This window comes from Poecilia mexicana, unplaced genomic scaffold (genome assembly GCF_051168715.1).
Source record: "Poecilia mexicana isolate PSO_F unplaced genomic scaffold, ASM5116871v1 scaffold_5, whole genome shotgun sequence".
NCBI classification, from domain to species: Eukaryota; Metazoa; Chordata; class Actinopteri; order Cyprinodontiformes; family Poeciliidae; genus Poecilia; species Poecilia mexicana.
The window spans coordinates 28,307,927-28,327,693 of NW_028263374.1; the positions used below are offsets into that span (position 1 = coordinate 28,307,927).

Consider the following 19,767-nt stretch of genomic DNA (forward strand, 5'->3'; position numbering starts at 1 on the left):
CAGACATTAGGAAAATTAAATGTGTAAAATGTGCATGAGTGTTTCTGCATACAAAGGAAAGGAGAGGTGGTGAACTTTGTTTTTTTTAACAGATTGGGTTGATTGATACAACGGATGTGAAAGTGTCATTTACCTCAGGGTTTCTGAACTTTACCGTGCCACGATGGGCCCCAAACAGCAGATAATGCTACGATAAAAAACATGATAATTTTATATTAATCCCTTCAAATTTTTTTTAATCTCTACAGTTTGTTTTTTGCAGCCACAGCAGCCCCTTTTCTTGTCAGAAACTTTTTCATTTCTAGTTTTCAGCAGCTTGATGAATGAACTAATCAGAGAAATGAGCATTTTAAACATCATTTTCTTAAATTTACACTCTTTTGGACAACAACGGCCATTTCTATCTTCTATTTCCATTTTAAGTTATTTTAATGTATAGTCTGTAATTGTGAATGAAAAACATTACATTTATAAAAAAAATATTTAGAATGGAAAACTTTGGGATTTTTTTTCCATCTTCCTCCCAAGTTTCTGAGACGGAGCAAGAGGTATATATATATATATATATATATATATATATATATATATATATATATATATATATATATATATATATATATATATATATATATATATATATATATATATATATATATAAACCCGACACACCAACCTGTGCACCGCTTGGATTGATTACAAGAAATCTCCTTGGTATATACCAAGGAGATGCTCTGTCCCCACTGCTGTTCTGCATAGGCCTGAACCCCCTCAGCCAAATCATCAACAAGACTGGCTACGGATACCGACTCAAGAATGGGGCCACAAACAGTCACCTAAACAGTCTACATGGATGACATCAAGCTGTACGCCAAGAGCGAGCGAGACATCGACTCAATGATCCACACCACCAGGATCTACAACCCCTGGCAAAAAGTATGGAATCACCAGTCTTGGATGAGCACTCATTCAGACATTTCATGCTGTAAAACAAACTCGGATCAAAAACATGATACAATATTAAGGTCATTCCAAAGTGCAACTTGTTGGCTTTCAGGAACACTCAAAGAAATGAAGAGAAAACATTGTGGAAGTCAGTGAATGATACTTTTATTGACCAAACACAGGGAAATAAATATGGAATCACTCAATTCTGAGGAAAAAAGTATGGAATCACTCAAATTGGAGGTAGAAAAAAGGACACACCCAGTCTATTTCCTTTCCCTAAATGGACACTTGCCCCAGATTAGATGTGCCCGTTAGTGTGCAGTTCAAAACACCTGCAGTCATGACACCTTGGAGGGCTGCTGGACGAAGTGGAGTGGCGAGAACCATGGCTCCAACAAGAGAAATGTCCCTTGAAACAAAAGAGAGGATTATGAAACTTCTTGAAGAAGGTAACCCTTCACGCATGGTTGCTAAAGATGTGGGCTGTTCACAGTCAGCTGTATCCAAGATATGGTCCAAACACAAACAGCATGGAATGGTTGTTAAAGCCAAGTGTACTGGTAGACCAAGAAAGACATTAAAGCGTCAAGACAAACAACTAAAGGTCATTTGTCTTGAAAACCAAAAAAGTACAACTAAACAGATGAAGCATAAATGGGAGGAAGCTGGAGTCAATGTATGTGACCGAACCGTAAGAAATCGCCTAAAGGAGGTGGGATTTCAATACAGGAAAGCTAAATGAAAACCAGCATTGACACCTAAACATAAAAGAACGAGACTCCAATGGGCTAAGGAGAGGCAATCATGGACTGTGGATGACTGGATGAAAGTTGTCTTCAGTGATGAGTCAAGAATCTGCATTGGACAAGGTGATGATGCTGGAACTTTTGTTTGGTGCCGTTCCAGTGAGATTTATGAAGAGGCCTGCCTGAAGAAAACAACCAAATTTCCACAGTCCTTGATGATATGGGGCTGCATGTCAGGCAAAGGCACTGGGGAGATGACTGTGGTTAATTCTTCTATCAATGCACAAGTTTACATTGACATTTTGGACAGTTTTCTCATCCCTTCAATTGAACAGATGTTTGGTGATGATGAAATGATTTTCCAAGATGACAATGCATCGTGCCATAGGGCAAAAACAGTGAAGGCATTCCTTGAAGAAAGACACATTCAGTCGATGTCATGGCCTGCAAATAGTCCAGATCTCAACCCAATAGAAAACCTGTGGTGGAGATTGAAAAAAATGTTCCACAAGAAGGCTCCAACCTGCAAAGCTGATCTGGCAACTGCTATCAAAGAGAGTAGGCACCAAATACTGTTTGTCCCTCATCAAGTCCATGCCTCAGAGACTAAAAGCTGTTATAAAAGCCAAAGATGGTGCAACTAAATACTAGTGATGTATTTTGAATGGTCTTTTGTTTATGTGTTTTTCATGATTCCATACTTTTTTCCTCAGAATTGAGTGATTCCATATTTATTTCCCTGTGTTTGGTCAATAAAAGTATCATTCACTGATTTCCACAATGTTTTCTCTTCATTTCTTTGAGTGTTCCTGAAAGCCAACAAGTTGCACTTTGGAATGACCTTAATATTGTGTCATGTTTTTGATCCGAGTTTGTTTTACAGCATGAAATGTCTGAATGACTGCTCATCCAACACTGGTGATTCCATACTTTTTGCCAGGGGTTGTACAGCACTGACATTGGGATGTCATTCGGACTAGAGAAGTGTGGCCGGATGGTTACAAAGAGAGGGAAGGTCGTCCACACAGAAGGGGTCTCACTCCCAGAAGGAACAATAGCAGACATAGAGCACAGCTACAAGTACCTGGGAATACAGCAAGCAAATGGCAACCTCGATGAGGTCACAAGGAAAGGAGCCACAGCCAAATACCTCCAACGAATAAGGCAAGTCCTGAGAAGCCAGCTCAATGGCAAGAACAAGATCCATGCAATAAACAGCTATGCCTTACCAGTAATCAGATACCCTGCAGGAATAATTAGCTGGCCAATGGAAGAGATGAAGGCCACGGATGTTAAGACTAGGGAGCTACTAACCATGCATGGAGGGTTCCACCCCAAATCCAGCACCCTGAGACTGTATACAAGCCGTAAGGAAGGAGGCAGAGGACTAGTGAGTGTGAGAGCCACTGTCCAGGATGAAACATCCAAGATCCATAAATACATCAAGGACAAAGCCTCAACGGACGATGTGCTCAGCGAATGTCTCAGGCAATGGGGAACAGAGGACAAGGTGCTGGAGGAACCATCATGGGAGGACAAGCCCCTACATGGGATGTACCATCGACAAATAACTGAAGTGGCTGATATCAGGAAATCCTACCAATGGCTGGAGAAACTGGACTCAAGGACAGCACAGAGGCCCTCATCCTGGCCGCCCAGGAACAGGCCCTAAACACCAGAGCAATAGAAGCTCAGATCTACCACACCAGACAAGACCCAAGGTGTAGGTTGTGCAAGGAGGCCTCTGAGACAGTCCAGCACATAACAGCAGGGTGCAAGATGCTGGCAGGGAAAGCGTACATGGAACGACATAACCAAGTGGCGGGCATAGTGTACAGGAACATCTGTGCAGAATATGGACTGGAAGCCCCGAGATCGAAGTGGGGAACACCCCCAAAGGTGGTGGAGAATGACCGAGCTAAGATCCTGTGGGACGTCCAGATCCAGACAGACAAGATGGTAATGGCGAACCAACCGGACATTGTGGTGGTGGATAAAGAACAGAGGAAAGCCGTTGTGGTGGATGTAGCAATACCAGGTGACCACAACATCAGGAAAAAGGAGAAACTGGAGAAATACCAGGGCCTCAGAGAGGAACTGGAAAAGGCCTGGAAGGTGAAGACCACAGTGGTGCCTGTGGTCATCGGGGCCCTCGGGGCAGTCACCCCCAAACTGGAGCAGTGGCTCAAACAGATCCCAGGAACAACATCAGACATCTCAGTCCAGAAATGTGCAGTTCTAGGCACAGCCAAGATACTGCACAGAACCCTCAAGCTCCCAGGCCTCTGGTAGAGGACCCGAGCTCAGAGGATGAAAGAGAGAGACCACCCGCGGTGGGTGAGAAGGGAATGTTTTTTTTTATATATATAAAATTTACCTTAAGCGATTATGAAAATCAGACCTTGTTTAAATAAACAGTAGTAATAACTTTACAATTTTTTGTCCTTTAGAATAAGCAAATGCACCTCACAAAACTGAGAACACACCTCAAGTTAATGTAAGTATTTTATTACATTTGTTCATAGGACAACACTGAATATCTGACATTTGTACAGAATGTAAAGCAGTCAGCTGGTTTACTAGTGTACGTTTGTTTCCGACCATTAATGTCTAAACTACTGGCAACAAAAGTGAGTACATCTCGGTGAAAATGTCAGACATTTGCCTGATTCGCCCTCCATTCCTTCCTTAGTAGCTCCATTACAAATGTGTGTTAAAACTCTGTTGATATTGCGCTAATTGCACTAAGGTGTGCTAGAGTTATTGTTATTGCTCTTACATACTTTTCAAAATGCCCCTGATATCACAGAACTCTCTGAGGTAGCCGGTGTTACGGTCGAGAGTTGCTCCGGTCAATCCGGCCTCTTTAGCTGCGTCTTCATTGTCCAGGTTTACCTTTTCCCTTTCCTGACTTTTTCTTTTCAGCTTTTGGTTTCTCCTCTTTAACACTGAGTCCTTCCATCTTCTTTTCCAGACCTGCAGAGTCTGACCTCTGACCTGCATAGGAAGTAAATATGTTCCTTATTCACACAGCAAGATCTGCGCTTAGGTAAGAGTCATGAAATCAATCAATCAATCAATCAAGTTTATTTGTACAGCACCTTCAGCAACAAGACATTTCAAAGTGTTTTACATCAGTGTTTCCCAACCCTGGTCCTCAAGGCACACTGACCTGCATGTTTTAGATGTTCCCCTGCTTCAACACACCCCATTCAGATGATTGCAATTCAGCAAAACCCTGTTAATCAGCCATCAATTGAAATCATGTGTGCTGAAGCAGGAGAACATCTAAAACATGCAGGTCAGTGTGCCTTGAGGACCAGGTTTGGGAAACACTGTTTTACATCATAAAACAAAAAATACAAAGTCATAGAAAACACAATTAAACCATTACATTTTCTCAAGTGTCATCGTTACACATCAGATTATTGATTAATGTTTCATTGATTATGTTTCAAAAGCAGCTCTAGCAGCTGAGTTTTTAGTCTGGATTTAAAGGGACTCAGTGTTTCAGCTGTTGTGCAGTTTTTTGGAAATCTGTTCCAGATTTGTGTTGCATAGAAGCTGAATGCTGCTTCTCCATGTTTAGTTCTGGTTCTGGATGCAGAGCAGAACCAGAACCAGAACCAGGTCTGGAATATTGATGCAGCAGACCTTTAATGTATTGCGGTGCTAAACTGTTCAGTGATTTATAAACTACCAGCAGTATTTTAAAGTCTCTTCTCTCAGTGAAGGACTGTAGAACTGGGAGATGAGCTCCATCTTCCTGGTTTTAGTCAGAACGCCAGCAGCAGCATTTTGGATCAGCAGCATTTTGACTTTTCATTCAGACCTGTGAAACGCTGTTAACTGTTATAAACACATGGATGAGTTTCTCTAATGCTGAGACATTAGTCCTCTGATCCGGGAAATGTTCTTCAAGTGGTAGAAGACTGACTTTGTAACCATCTTTATATGGCTCTGAAGGTTCAGGTCAGAGGTCAGCTGGATCTCTAGTTTCCCGCTGTAATAACTGAAGCTGACTGTAGATCATTCCTCTTTTGGTCCAAAGTAAATAATTTCAGTTTTGTTTCTATTCAGCTGCAGAAAGTTCTGGCACATTTATATGTTCTAAGCTCCCAAGACAATGAAAGAACAGGAGCTTAAATTCTGAGATGTGGGTGGAAATGGCAGATCAGATGAGCTAATCAGAGGAGAAGTAGAGCAGCTGTGGCCGATGGAAACTGAGGGAGGGAGACTAATAAACTAAAACTCAAAAGCAGCTACAACCCAAAAGGAAAAAGACCAACACAGATCTAAGAGAAAACAAAACTTCATCAAAAACAATATATTGTTTTGAATCAACGTGTTTCCATTTAGACAGAGGCAGCTAGAAGTGGCTCTCGCCGAGTATATTAAACAATGAAACTTTTCCCTGTTTGCTCTGTGCCCCTGTGAAAAACACCAACTGGTGAATGTGGTCTGGAGCTGCCTCTGAGTTAAGATGAGGAAATGAGCTGCCTTGAATGTTTGTGTTAGGATTTTGTGGTCGGATTCAATTTAAACTGCAACAATCTCCTTTAAAAATTATACAATTAATAACAAATTTACATGGGATTTATTTAAATTAGTTTTATTTAGTATTAGTTGATCCTTTTCATCTGTTCACAGAATAAAAATAAGTGGTTATTGTTGTGCAGAGAGCTTACCATCCTTTTTTCCAAGCAGCTCCACCTCCACTGGATAATGGTCGCTTATGCTCAGGGCCTAAAGCAAGAAGTCATGAAACAATATGACAATTATTAAAGCTTCTTTTGTAAATCTGGACTAGAAGGGTATAAGTACAAATACTGAAAATATTTGCTGCATTATCACAAATAAAATGTTTTGCTTATAATTGTAATAGTTTCTGTGCTATTTATAGAAAAAAAATCTTTTGAAACAAGTTATGAGGCACATTCAGTGTTGTTTCTATGATCCACAGTCTCAAACTTATTCAGACAAGTTCTTATCTCAATTAATTCTGTTTAATGTTTTTGTTTGTCTGCAAATGACAGTTTTTCTTTATCATTTAAATCAGATTATTTTCTGAGTAAACTAGCAGCTGCTCTTCAGCTTGTGAAAATAACAAACCTGCTCGTCGGAGAGCTCGTATTCCTCCTGGAAGTTGAAGGCCTTAGCAGAATTTTCAACGACAGCCTCACGCATTTTGTGTCCGTAAACAACGATCCTGAACCAGGAGAAGAAGAATTAAACAGCAGGGAGTCGCAGGATGCGATAACATCTCACACCTTCTCACATCAATCAGAAAATAAACTACAGTATTTTCCGCACTATAAGGCGCACTGGATTATAAGGTGCATAGAATAGACGCCTCAGTTAGGGTTGTCACCCATCTCTCTCTGTCTCTCTTCCCCCCCTTAAATTTATAGGGGTTGGTCCCTTGGTAAACCTAGTCGAAGAACCCCGGATGAATGTCTAAAGCCACTTTGTGGACATAAAGAATGTCAACAAAACAGTCCGACTCCGGTCGGCGAGGAGAACCTTCCTCAACTGGGCCGGGCCGGACGATGGTCACCCTTCTCCGTTCGCCCACAGCATGTTGGTGGAGAACGTGGTGCTAAATGACCTGGAGGCGACCTGATTATAGACGGTCGGTAGGTAGATAGGTCAGTCAAACTTTATTAATAGATTACAAACCAGCGTTCTGACAACTATCCCAGCATGCACCGCGCGCTTCTTCTTCTACGGGCGAAAATGAAGTCAGCAGCTGCTTACCGTAGTTGCTAGACTTGTTGTGGCTCAATATTGGTCCTTATATAAGGCGCGCCGGATTATAAGGCACACTGTCGGCTTTTGAGGAAATTGAAGGTTTTTAGGTGTGCCTTATAGTGCGGAAAATAGGGTACATATTCTGCTTTGGTATTTATAATGATGTCCTTTGCTTAAACCTTGTTTTTATGAATTTTAATGTTCATTCTGAGAAGTGGACGGTTTTTATGTACACTCCTGATCAAAATCTTAAGACCAGTCAAAAAATTGCAAGAATTTGCATTTTGCACTATTGGATCTTAAGAAGGTTCTAAGTAGAGCTTCACAATGTTAAAGGAAAAAAAATCAGTGCAGGAGACAAGAACTTTTGAGCAGGGAATTTTCTGAAAACTGCATTTACACTCAAACATGATTTTTTCAGCTGATCAAAAGTTTAAGACCATAGTGTTTAAAAGCCAAAAGCTGTGCAAAAAACTGGATTCCATGTCATTTTCTGTCAAGTCTTAACACTGTCAAGACCTCCTGATGGCCAAAGCAAAAAAGCTCACTGACTTTGAACGTGGTAGGATCGTTGAGCTGCATAAGCAAGGCCTCTCACAACGTGCCATCGCTGCTGAGGTTGGACGCAGTAAGACAGTCATTTTACATTTTTTAAATGATCCTGAGGGTTATGGAACAAAAAAGTCAAGTGGTAGACACAAAAAATTTTCACCAGCTCTGAGCCGCAGGATCCGATTGGCTGTCTGTCAAGACAGGGACGATCCTCTACCAAATTAAGGGCATTACTGGTGCTGACTGCAGCCCAATAACCATCAGACGGCATCTGCGAGAGAGAGAAGGGCTTCAGAAACAAAAAACGTCTTCAACGCCACAAAATTGCCCATTTGGACTTTGCAAGGGTGCACCAAACATGGGACATTGAAAGGTGGAAGAAAGTTGTCTTCTCTGATGAGAAAAAATTTAACCTTGATGGTCCTGATGGCTTCCAACGTCACTGGCATGACAAGGAGATCCCACCTGAGATGTTTTCTACACGGCACAGTGGTGGGGGCGCCATCATGATTTGGGTTTTCCTTCAATGGAACAATGGAGCTTCAGGTTGTGCAGGGGCGTCAAACAGCAGTTGGCTATGTGGTGATGTTGCAGTGGGCATCCCTCATGACTGAGGGTCCTCGTCTGTGTGGTAATGATTGGGTTTTTCAACAGGACAATGCTGCAGTTCACAATGCCCGCCTGACAAAGGAGTTGTTCCAAGAGAATAACATCACTCTTTTGGACAATTCTGCATGTTCCCCGGATCTAAACCCAATTGAGAACATTTGGGGATGGATGGCAAGGGAAGTTTACAAAAATGGACATCAGTTCCAGACAGTGGATGCCCTTCGTGAAGCCATCTTCAACACTCGGAGCAACGTTCTCACTAGCCTCCTGGAAACACTGGCATCAAGCATGCCTAGACAATTGTTTGAACAAGAATGATGGAGCTACTCATTACTGAGTCCTTTTTTTGACACTTTGATTTGTGTTTTGGGGGGTTTTCGGGTTGTTTTGAGCTATGGTCTTAAACTTTTGATCAGCTGAAAAATCATGTTTGAGTGTAAATGCAGTTTTCAGAAAATTTCCTGCTCAAAGGTTTTTGTCTCTTACGCTGATTTCTTCCTTTAACATTGTGAAGCTCTACTTAGAACCTTCTTAACCCTCCTGTTATGTTCCGGGTCAATTTGACCCGTTTCAAAGTTTAAAAATAAAAAAAAAATAGAAGTAATTTTTCTGCATGAAACTTTTTCTATTTGTCTTAATAGGTGCACTCTATGTATAAAATGAAAATGGTTCATTTTACACTTGCAGCCCCCCCTAGGTCCATTTGTTACAGACGTACTGTTCGGGTCAATTTGACCCGCCATACAAGTTGAAGGGTAAAAAGGTTAAAACAATGTCCAATTCTATTTGTTTCCTTGCACCTATGAGACATATTTCACCACACACACACAAACACCACACCACACATGCATGAACACACACACACACCACACACACACACCACACACACACCTAAACATGCACACAAACCCACTCTTTCACTATTCTCTTTACTTCACTAGGAAGCTGCCAGAAAGCAGGTGTTCATGCAACTTTTGACAGGAACCTTTTCTGTTCCTGTGGGCAAACTCCACCCACACTGAGTGGACACCCAGCAGAAGTGGGGGGGGGGAACATAAACACTCTCTGCAAGGGAGTCCTAAACGCATTACACTCTGAAGGTACATGTAATATCATCACTGTCGGAGATCAGGAAATGAGCAGCAGGGAAATAAAAAGATGACAACCCTGGAAGCTCTGGAACTTCTTGTTGATCATGCCAGGATGGCAGTAACTCACATCACAAACATCAAGTCAGTCTGAGCTACTCGTGCCTAGTGCAATACAGAAAATCATTGTTGAAATGACAAGTCTAAAAGGAAGGCGAGTTTTTGGAGAGAACTGGAAGGAGCTGGACCAGATGCATTACATGCATATTTGGAGGTCCTCATTCTGACCAGAGTTTTCAAGTCAAAGGATGAATCAACAGCCAGTCTAAGGGATGCAGAGACAGGCAGGGTAATATTATGGGCCATAATGTTTCTGGAGACTTTTCTCCAGAGTAATCTGATTTGACAATCGATGGACAAGACAAACTAGCAGCTAATAGAACAGTGTGGAACATGTGGGTTGTAACTTCTCCTGTCCTATAAAACAGGCTCCAATGTCACAGTAGATGGAAGATTTGTGGCATTCATAAAGATCACCCCTGGCATTCAGAGGTCGCTGCTCATTTACACTATATATGCCTTCCACACCAGCTAAATATGACATAAAAATCTGGGCAGCATGTGATGAAAAACCCAGTTATGTTTTGGACATGCAGGTTTAAACTGGAAATCCACCTGGAGGATCATCTTCAGGACTCATTTGTCTTGATTTTAGTCAGCAGGTCAATTTGACTCAGGGCAGAATAGTGTCTCAAGTTCAATTATAAAGATGACCCCTTCAAAAAAAAATCTAAATGTAATATAAAAAAATTTACAAAAAATCACTTTCAAAGATACTTAGTGTTATTTTGTGTTTAGGTTTTTCAGTGGCCATAAAAAAAATGTAAATCACATTTTTTTTTATGTCCGAATGAGTAAATTGTTGTCATTGATCCTTTATTTGTGAGGAATAAAAAACATAATTGCACAAATATTGATTGAAATGGTTAGTATAGGAGTTAATAATCAGACGCAAAAAAGATTTGGAGGATTTTTTTTTTTTCTGACACTATAGAGCATAGGTGTCAAACTCCAGTCCTCGAGGGCCGGTGTCCTGCAACCTTTAGATGTGCCTCTTCAGCACCACACCTGAATAGAATAATTAGGTCATTAGCAAGGCTCTGGAGAACTGATCTTCACCAGGAGGAGGTAATTAAGCCATTTCATTCCACTGTTTTGTACCTGTGGCACATCTAAAAACTTCAGGACAGCGGCCCTTGAGGACTGGAGTTTGACACCCCTGCTATAGAGGTTCCCGGGTCAAATTGACCCGCGAACATTATAGCTGTACATCAGAAACGAACATAACACGAGGGTTAAGATCCAATAGTGCAAAATGCAAATTCTTGCAGTTTTTCAACTGGTCTTAAGATTTTGATCAGGATTGTACCTGTCATATGTGTGGGTGTTTTTAGTGCTGGCTGTTGTGTCCATATCGTCTTTGATCAGCCAGTGGAACCTCAGGTCGTTGCGGATTCGGATGGTTTTCATCTCCTTCTTTGTAACATACGAGCCGTCGGCGTTAAAGTCGCCCAGGATCATCACGTTCTGCAGGGGAGAGACAGGAAACCTGTAAGGGTGTTAAACTGAGCACCTGGTGAAGCATCGCACCGCACCCAAAGTTTAAAAAAATAATCTAATAAAGTGAGCGGAGCCAGAGACTGCGGTCAGGAAGAAAGAAGCACTGGTTCCTAATTATTGACTTGATCCATATATTAGTAAAAAGTGCCAGTAACTTTGGGAATAGAAAGTTGTTAGACTGGCCTGAGAAGTCTCTAAACGAAGTGTAGTAGGACCATTATACATAGAAAAAGAGTAAATTTCTGCCAAAAAAACTTTTCTCTCAAAAAAAAATCTAGAAATGTCCTTTTTTTTATATAGAACATTTGAGATTATGCTTAAAATTTTTCAGTGTTTTGGCAGAAATTTACTCCTTTATCTACAAATGTCGCTAACATGTCATCGTAATTAAGAGGCTTTTCTCTGCTGTTAGGGATGTTTACAGCGACGAAGGGAGCAGCCAGCGCCCCCTGCAGTCCCTCCCGTTTCCCAGCAGTGCAGTCAGTCGTTATGCAGCAAAACGCCTGCAGTCGCGCAGAGAGGAGAGCCGTTCCACTACAGCCCACATTGCAAATAAATCACACGATCAAAGCTGATTATTGATAAATACTTCCCTTGCTGTTCTAACTCCTGACAAGAAAATTAGACTTCAATAGTCACTGTTCAACTCAAACAGCTTTAGGCAATATAGTGGAGAATTAAACAAATTTACTTAAAAATGTCATAAGTTGCATGATAATTTCTGCCTGTTTTTTAGAACTGAGAATTTAACCTTTACTTTGCAACAGTTGTTTTATGACCATAGAATCATAATTTTATTTAGTTTTCTAATTTATAGACTGTATCCTAATATACTTTAATTGACTAATTAAAATCTCAATTTCCACTATATATCTTGTATAATCAGTATTGACAGACTGTGTGCAGGTTGGCTTTGCTCTGCTGCTGATATTTAAGCAATCAGATGATTGATCCTCATCAAACAGCTAATCAGTTTCATTTTCCTTCTGTTTAATGTTTCAACTCCTTCACGTTATGACCGCATTAGTCGGTTTTTGTCTAGTTTGAGTCCTTACCTCAGTCTTCCACTTCTTCTTAACGTGTAGGAAGAGGTAGTAGAGTTTATCCAGCTCCTTCAACGCGTCATTTGGTGTGATGTGAACTGGGATCATCACCAGATCTTCCAGAACTGTCAACACAACCAGACAGGAATCAGGTTAAGTTTATAATTATTTATCTTTGACCTATTAGAGTTTCAACTGTGTTTGTATATATTGTTATGTTTCACCTGTGTGCGGGCAGCTGAATAGGAGGATGTACGGATCTCTGTTAATGTTGTCCTGTCCTTCAGTCTTCTGATCGTCAGACTGGTACCAGTCCACCAGTGTAACCTGATCAGCCCTAATAACAAATATTGAGTTTAGAACAAAACATTTTCACCTCCCTTAAAAAATAAAAATAAAACAAAAATCACCTGTTTCATGCGAACTCATTAACTAAAAATAACAAAAACTGAAATTGATAAAACATTAACTGAAATAAATAAAAATTATAATTAGCGGGGAAAAACAATAACCATCCAGGATTTATTGTGCATTTATAAAACTAAGTAAGACATACTGAATTAGACCTAAAATATCCTTTGTTTGTGTTTATGAATCTATTTCCAGCCTCTCAAACTGAGGTGAAATTTATTTATTTTTTCCCTCCACACCAACAGTTTTCATCAGGTGTCAAATTGCGGCACTCCATCCTCCTCCTGCTGGCTGCGTGAGTCCACAATATGGCAACAACACAGTTCAGAGAAATGTAAATGTACGTAACTGAAACGTTTTTTAAAAATAATGTTGAGTATCCACTACCCAACTGATGTATAAATAACCACAATACTTTCACCTTTTTGAATTCTGCACCTAAAAATGAAAGTATGAAAAAGCTCAAACTACCAGAACTAATACAGACTGAACTAAAACTTAACAATATTTAACAAATAACTCATAAAAAGCAGCAAACACATCCTAAAAACGTATTAAAACTAAGTAAATTACACAAAAAGTCGCAACAAAATAAAACTGAACTATAATGAAAAAACCAAAACAATTATAACTCTGGTTCTCGGATAACATTTTCAGTTTAAATAAACTGATATATTTGTTCAGATCAGACAGATTTTATTTTCTCATCTTTACTGGCAGTTTGTGAATGAAATTATCCTCCTAATGAATGAATGAATGAGCTGTGACCTGTACAGGTACAGGAACTGCTCCTTGTAGCCGGTTCTGCCCAGCCGAGTGCTGATCCGCTTCTCGTACTGATGTTCCCTGTGCAAAACGCACAGAAACGTGTTTTCATCATAAAACTTTCCTTCAGGGAAAAGCAGAGGCTGAAACAGGTCCAACTGAAGCTCAACCTTTGTGGCCTGTAAGACGGACTGTGGTGGAAACAGTCTATTACAGATGAATGCGGTGATGTTTTAGACTTTTACTGACTTGTTGAGAGCTTCCATCAGAGCATCCACAGCCTTCCCGCTCTTGTCCACAACCTCCAGGATCACAATGATGTCATAACGAGAAATAATCTGACAGAAAGACAACTGAGCGAGTTTAGTTCATCAGATTTCATCAAACAGGTTGAAATCATTAATATATTCATGTCAATATTTGTGAAGTCAAATCAGAAAAAAAGAAAAGGAAAAAAAAAAGTCGTGCGTTCCCACACGGACCTAAAAGAGGGACGGACAAGGAAAAAAAAGAGAGAAGACGGAAAGCCGCCAAACAAAGAGGACAGGAGTTTGGGACTTTTTGGATCACAGATCCTAGTCAACCTGTGTATAACTGGATGATCTTTTAGATGAGCAGAGAGGCAGCCGGTAAGACATAAACTGTGTTGTTATGAGATCGGACCGCAAAGTTGTCTACAATCCAGTTTGGCCGATCGGATCATTAGTGACAGCTGAACTGAAGTGGTGGATTGCAGCGGCGACGCTTGCCCTTCATTGATTGATGGACTTTTATGATTAAGTTGATTGTTATATTGATGAAATGGATTTGGGTATCAAGTTCAACTGTTAATTTACCATCAACTTCAAAGAATAATTTAAATCTAAATTTATGATAAATATTTATTATTAATGTTGAGAAGTAGATGTTTCTACGTTAAGAAATGTATGTGTATGAAATGTAAATATTAACTTGAAATGCACTTTAAAGTTAAGTTTAAAGTTAACATAAGTTTAGTTACTTGTGTATTTAACTTTGATTATTTTGTATGTTTAATTTGTGATGTGTTGCATGGTATTATTTATATAATTTGCAACTAAGTGAAATTAATTTATACAGATTAGTAATTATTGTTTTTTGGGTTTGTTTAAAGGTTTTTACCTGCATCCTCTGGATCAATGGTGAACATGTCCATACACTGAAATAAATGGAAGTAAAAGCAAGGAAAACTGTTTGGTCCTTTGAGTAAAATCCCTGTCATTAAGAGTCTGCATGGGGTCATCCATCCCTTTTCAAGTGGGGAAGTTGCACAGTTTAGTAAAGAACTTGACAATATTTCCTTTAAACCCATTTTACCAAAGCAGAAATCAAGCCACCAGGTGTTTTTCTATCCAAGAATGAAGTTGTGTTTTTACCTGAACCAGGACCTTCAGAACATTCTGGTTCGATGTTTTATCCTCTCCAAACCTCCGGATGTTAAACGCTGCGATTTTCATGGTGGCTGAAAGTTTAGAAGAAACTTTAAATCAATTGTTACGTTACAGAAACTAAATCTGGATTTTTAGAAAACCCAGACCAAACCTGTCGCCGCTGAAAAACTGTCCTGGGAACAACAAGGGCGGGTTTGTTGTTTCTGCCCTGGACTTCTTTTGTTTGCTGGTTTTAGTAAAGCAGTAATTCTCGGTATTTTTGCATTTGCAGAATTCATGGAAATAGTGTTTTTGTTGCAGTTAATTAGTGCGTCTGCACATGGCTGCATGCCAAGGCAAACAGACATTCATTCCATTAAAACCAGTTTGAACTTGCTCAGTTTGTCTGGCCCTGTTTTATCTTGCGTTGCTGAAGAGAAAAGATTCAAGATAAACTTGATATTTCTCATGTTCTAATAAGAGTTTTTATAACTTCCTTTTTCCATTTTCCCCATGCTATAAGTGAGATAATCTGCCAGCAGGACTAATACTTTCTCATTAAGAAATTGCTGACTTGAAACAAACTTCTATATTTTGCCATAAAATTACTTATGAGTTAGTTTTGTCCTGTTTCAAGTGAACTAAGATATCTGCACTAGAAATTAGATTAAAAATACTTGGTAGGATTTAGTGTTTTTGCAGTGATGCTAGAAAAGATGCTGCATATAGGTACATATTTATTACCTCTTTCACTGTTATCACAATAAATACCACAAAATATCATGTTGACATCTAAGTGCATATCGCCCATCCCTTGTTTAAACTACTAAAATTTTGTCTGATGTGGCTTCTTCAGCATGCCTCAGTGAAATAATAACTGCACTGAGGATGTAATTTAGCCTTTTGATTCGGGTTTGTTTTGTTCTGATCTGGTTCTGAAGTCGCTCTGCTCTAGAGAAAAATAAAACAGGAAGGTTGTTTCTCACCTGCAGGAGAATCTGCTGTGTGTCCAGAGGAGTTGAATAAATGTTGCAGACTTCACTATATATTGTGTGAAAAGCGGCTGTTTGATTGGTCTAGAGCCAACCAATGGCAGGTTCCAAGCAGACGGAGAGCTGAAACGTTGTCACAAATAATCCCCGCCCTTTTATTTTCTTCCTGCTCAAACTTCTGTTTGTCTCTAAACATAAACTTGATCTGTCACATAAATTCCTTTTATATAGTAAAATGTAAATAAAGGTTTGAACAGAACATAGAATTGGACAAATTGCACTGTAAGTATTTAATAGCAATACATTTAGCCATATTACATTGAATTAGCATAGCACAACTGTTTTAATGTCAGTTATGTCAAATGTCAGTGAGTTATAATAAAATAAGACAACGGCACCGAGAAACCAGCTCCATTACACTTTAAATAACAAAGTATCATAACTTTATATTTAAATGAAAAACTAAACATTCGTGTCAGCCTTAAACCACAGAAGCTTTAAGAAAAATCCACAGAAATGATTTGATATTTTTCAGTTTAACATGTTTCAGCCAAAACTTCAAGAACAAAACCCTAAAAAAAAGAAAAATAATAACTTCAAGTAAATAACGATCTGACGAACCTGGAGAACTTTTACCAAGGTTTTGACACGTAAAATGAAATATGAAAATCTGAGTCAATATTGTTACCCGATTGACATGAACCAATATTATATAAATAAAACGCATCCCACAACATAAATGGTAATAAGACGGAAATAAAGATGGTTTAATGTCAGCCCTTTTGTATTTATCAGGTGGAAACCGTCTTAGCAGAAACTAACAGTCTTCCTTATTGCTGCAATTTGGCCTTCAGCCAATCAGCGCCAAGGAAAAGAAATGCCGCTCCTGGATTGGCTGCTGCTCAAACGGCAGCCAATCGAGTAGCAATGTGCCGATGTATTTCAGCTTTTAGACGTGATTGGTTAAAAAATGAGTGAACAGATTTTCAGAATAATTTACACAATTCTAAAAAAAATAATGTGAAAAATATCTGAAGATTTTTCTATGGAAAAGAGAAAACTAAAAACATATCATCATCTAGATTCAACAAAGCCAAGAATAAGTTGAGTAACTGTCGATTTTAACACAGCAAGTGTGCAAAATTATTGTTACGTTTTGAATCTACATCCATTTCCTACAAAAATATATTATTTTATTTCAATTTGACTTTTCAAACTCAGAAATTCCTTGTTTTTTTCTTCAGAAAATTTCCTATTTTAATCTAAAAATTTCTGAGTTCTTTACTCTCCCCATCACTGACTCTCCTCCCATCACTGACTCTCCTCCCATCACTGAGTCTCCTCCCATCACTGAGTCTCCTCCCATCACTGAAGCTCCGCCCATCACTGAGTCTCCTCCCATCACTGAAGCTCCGCCCATCACTGAAGCTCCGCCCATCACTGAAGCTCCGCCCATCATTGGCCCACAGAGGCAGAAACTGGTTTTGTTAATATTTTCAGTGTTTTCTCCTTCTTGATGCTGAAAAAAGGAAACAGTTTCTCAGTAAAGCAGTGGCTGAAGGTGTGGATGTGGCCGTCAGTATCGGCATCGGAGAACGACAGCTTCCCCCTCTCCCAGTCCAGATGGACTCGGATCCTGCGGGGCGGCTTGAAGGACAGAACCGAACTTCTCCCTGGAGGGAAGAAGGCCAGAAAGGCGCCGTCTGAACCGATCCTCCACGACCCCGACCCAACGGACTCCTTCCTGTCCGCAGACTCCGCCACCACGCCCACCTCCCAGCCACTGCCGTCTCCGACCTCAACCTCCCAGCTGTGCGACCCGGAAGTGAACCCGTCCGAGCCGAGCACGGCGCGGCACCAGCTGAACCGCTCCGGGTTGTTCGGCAGCTTGAGCCGCTCTCCGTGCGTCGCGGCGCTCAGGTCGTCGGCCGGGTTCAGCTCGGGGTGAGCCGTGTTTGGGTCCAGAACCACGGCGGAGAAGCAGACGGCCGCCTTCATCTGGGTCCAGATGTTGAAGCTCAGGTTGCCCAGATGTTTGGCCACGTCCAGCAGGGCGCCGGCGGACGGCGCCGGTTTCTCCTGCAGGTGGCGCTGTTCCGCTGTTTTTAAGGCAGCTTTGTAGGATTGCAGGAAGGAAACGCTCTCAGCCTTCAGCTGCTTCTCCGTCTCTCTGATGGTGTTGGAGAGATCTGAGATAATCCTGCTGAGAGCTTCAGATTCCTCCCTCATCGCTTTGCTTTTCTGCCGCTCTTCCTCCCTCAGCGCGGCGATGCGGGCCTCCTCTTCCTCCTGCAGAAGCTGGTGAAACTTCCTGATCTGATCCCGGATCTGCTTCTCTGTGTTTCTGCTCTGGCTCTTGATGTGTTTGGCGTTTTGGTCGCAGCTCCCCTTCGCCTCTTCGAAGAGCTTCAGCTTTTCCCGCAGAGCCGTGAGGGACTCCCGGACCTCCTCCCTGTGCTCCTCTGCTGCCCCGTCGATGGGTCTAAACCTGTGGTTGCTGTGAGCTTTGGAGTCCCTGCAGACGACGCAGACGGACTGCTGGTGGTCCAGGCAGAACAGCTTTAGCTTCTCGTTGTGCTGGCTGCACAGACCCGGCTCCGCTCCTTCAGAGAGCTTCGTTTTTTCTGCTAAACACAGATTCTTCAAAGCCAAGCTGATGGGCGGGTTGCTCAGAGGCCTTTCCTTGCAAACCGGACACTCGTTCATTTGTTTTTCCCTCCACCAGGACTGAACGCAGGCTTGACAGAAGCTGTGGCTGCATGACAGAACCACAGGATCCGTGAAGATTTCGTGGCAGATGGTGCAGAAAAGATCCTTCTCAGACCTGGAAGCCATTTTCTCTCTTCGAGAAGCTGCAAACAGATCAAACAGAAAGTTAAATCAGGAAGTTTTTCTGCTGATAAACATTTCCTGCCCTGATTTACCTCGTCTCTCTTCCTGTTCCTGAGGTTAATTTAAAAGTGAATCTGTTTCAGGCAGCAGAGAAAACAGCAGCTGTTCTTTTGTTTGAGATTAGAGGTGGAGCCGCTCCAGATTTTTATTTTCACTTTCTCTTTCTTCTTCTTCTCGCCCTTTTATGGTGGTTGGCAACCAACGTTAAGGTTTATTACCACCACCTGAGATTAGAGTGCACTGTAAACTGTAACATTGCATTTAATTGTAAAAGTGAACATAACTTGTAATTCTCAATCTTTGGGGTATATGAAAACAGATTTACTTAAATCCTCTTAAACTAGCTGCCTCAAACGAATCAATTACTGAAACTTATAAAAACAAGTAAAATTATAACATTTAAGGATTGCAAACCTAAATTAACTCGATAAATTCAGTTTAGTTGTGCATAAACTAAATGGCAAAGACACATTATTATATGTGAATAATTATTTGGTCAAAACTTTTCCATGGTAAACAATATTAAACTGATATAAAGTGTTATTCTCATCAAAATTCATGTCATCGGAGCATACTTCATTTTTCGACACTGAAATCAGTTGTATAAATGTATTTTCTAGAAAAAAACAGAAATTTTCTGAGCTCATTAAGGTTCCAAAAATTTCCAAAAGTCATAAATGTTCATCTTAACGAGCTCAACTTTTTAAAAAAATATAAAATAATTTAGACTTTTGGAGCTCAGACATTTCCAGGTCTTTTTATAGAAAGCTTCTGAGATTAATCTCAGAAATTTCAGTTTTTTGACAATAGTGTTTTTTTTGCAGTGCGTTTTTAGCAGCACTTGTTTCCCACTGTTCCAGTATATTTTTACTTTCGGTTTCAGGACAGTCTGATAAATGAGCTGCCACTCAGCAGAGACGGATTATCTCGTTGTGTCAACACGTCTTTCATGGGAGGGGAACTGA

General features: G+C 40.5%; 2 protein-coding genes and 1 long non-coding RNA gene across 6 annotated transcripts; 1 reads left to right on the plus strand and 2 right to left on the minus strand.

The window, feature by feature from the left end:
- Positions 1-4,183: 4,183 nt before the first annotated feature.
- LOC106931653 (deoxyribonuclease-1-like) lies at positions 4,184-15,997 on the minus strand. Of its 4 annotated transcripts, none has more exons than XM_088005844.1 (10): positions 15,905-15,997; positions 14,925-15,010; positions 13,780-13,868; positions 13,534-13,611; positions 12,579-12,691; positions 12,367-12,479; positions 11,121-11,278; positions 6,804-6,900; positions 6,380-6,437; positions 4,184-4,688 (listed from the first exon to the last, which is right to left on the minus strand). In XM_088005844.1, the coding sequence occupies exons 2-10, from the start codon at positions 15,003-15,005 to the stop codon at positions 4,570-4,572; spliced, it is 906 nt and encodes a 301-aa protein (XP_087861970.1). In that variant the 5' UTR covers positions 15,006-15,010; positions 15,905-15,997; the 3' UTR covers positions 4,184-4,569. The 4 variants fall into 4 exon arrangements, with proteins under 4 accessions (XP_087861970.1, XP_014865374.2, XP_087861968.1 ...); XM_015009888.2 differs by lacking the exon at positions 15,905-15,997 and adding an exon at positions 15,091-15,242; XM_088005842.1 differs by lacking the exons at positions 13,534-13,611; positions 15,905-15,997 and adding an exon at positions 15,091-15,248.
- Positions 13,875-14,738, plus strand: LOC148159782 (uncharacterized). The gene is made up of 2 exons (XR_015762901.1): positions 13,875-14,159; positions 14,663-14,738. It is a non-coding gene; the product is annotated as an uncharacterized LOC148159782 (long non-coding RNA).
- A 185-nt stretch (positions 15,998-16,182) lies between the features above and the next one.
- LOC106931652 (E3 ubiquitin-protein ligase TRIM35-like) lies at positions 16,183-19,021 on the minus strand. The gene is made up of 2 exons (XM_015009886.2): positions 18,835-19,021; positions 16,183-18,762 (listed from the first exon to the last, which is right to left on the minus strand). The coding sequence occupies exon 2, from the start codon at positions 18,743-18,745 to the stop codon at positions 17,366-17,368; it is 1,380 nt and encodes a 459-aa protein (XP_014865372.2). The 5' UTR covers positions 18,746-18,762; positions 18,835-19,021; the 3' UTR covers positions 16,183-17,365.
- Between the last annotated feature and the right edge of the window lie 746 nt (positions 19,022-19,767).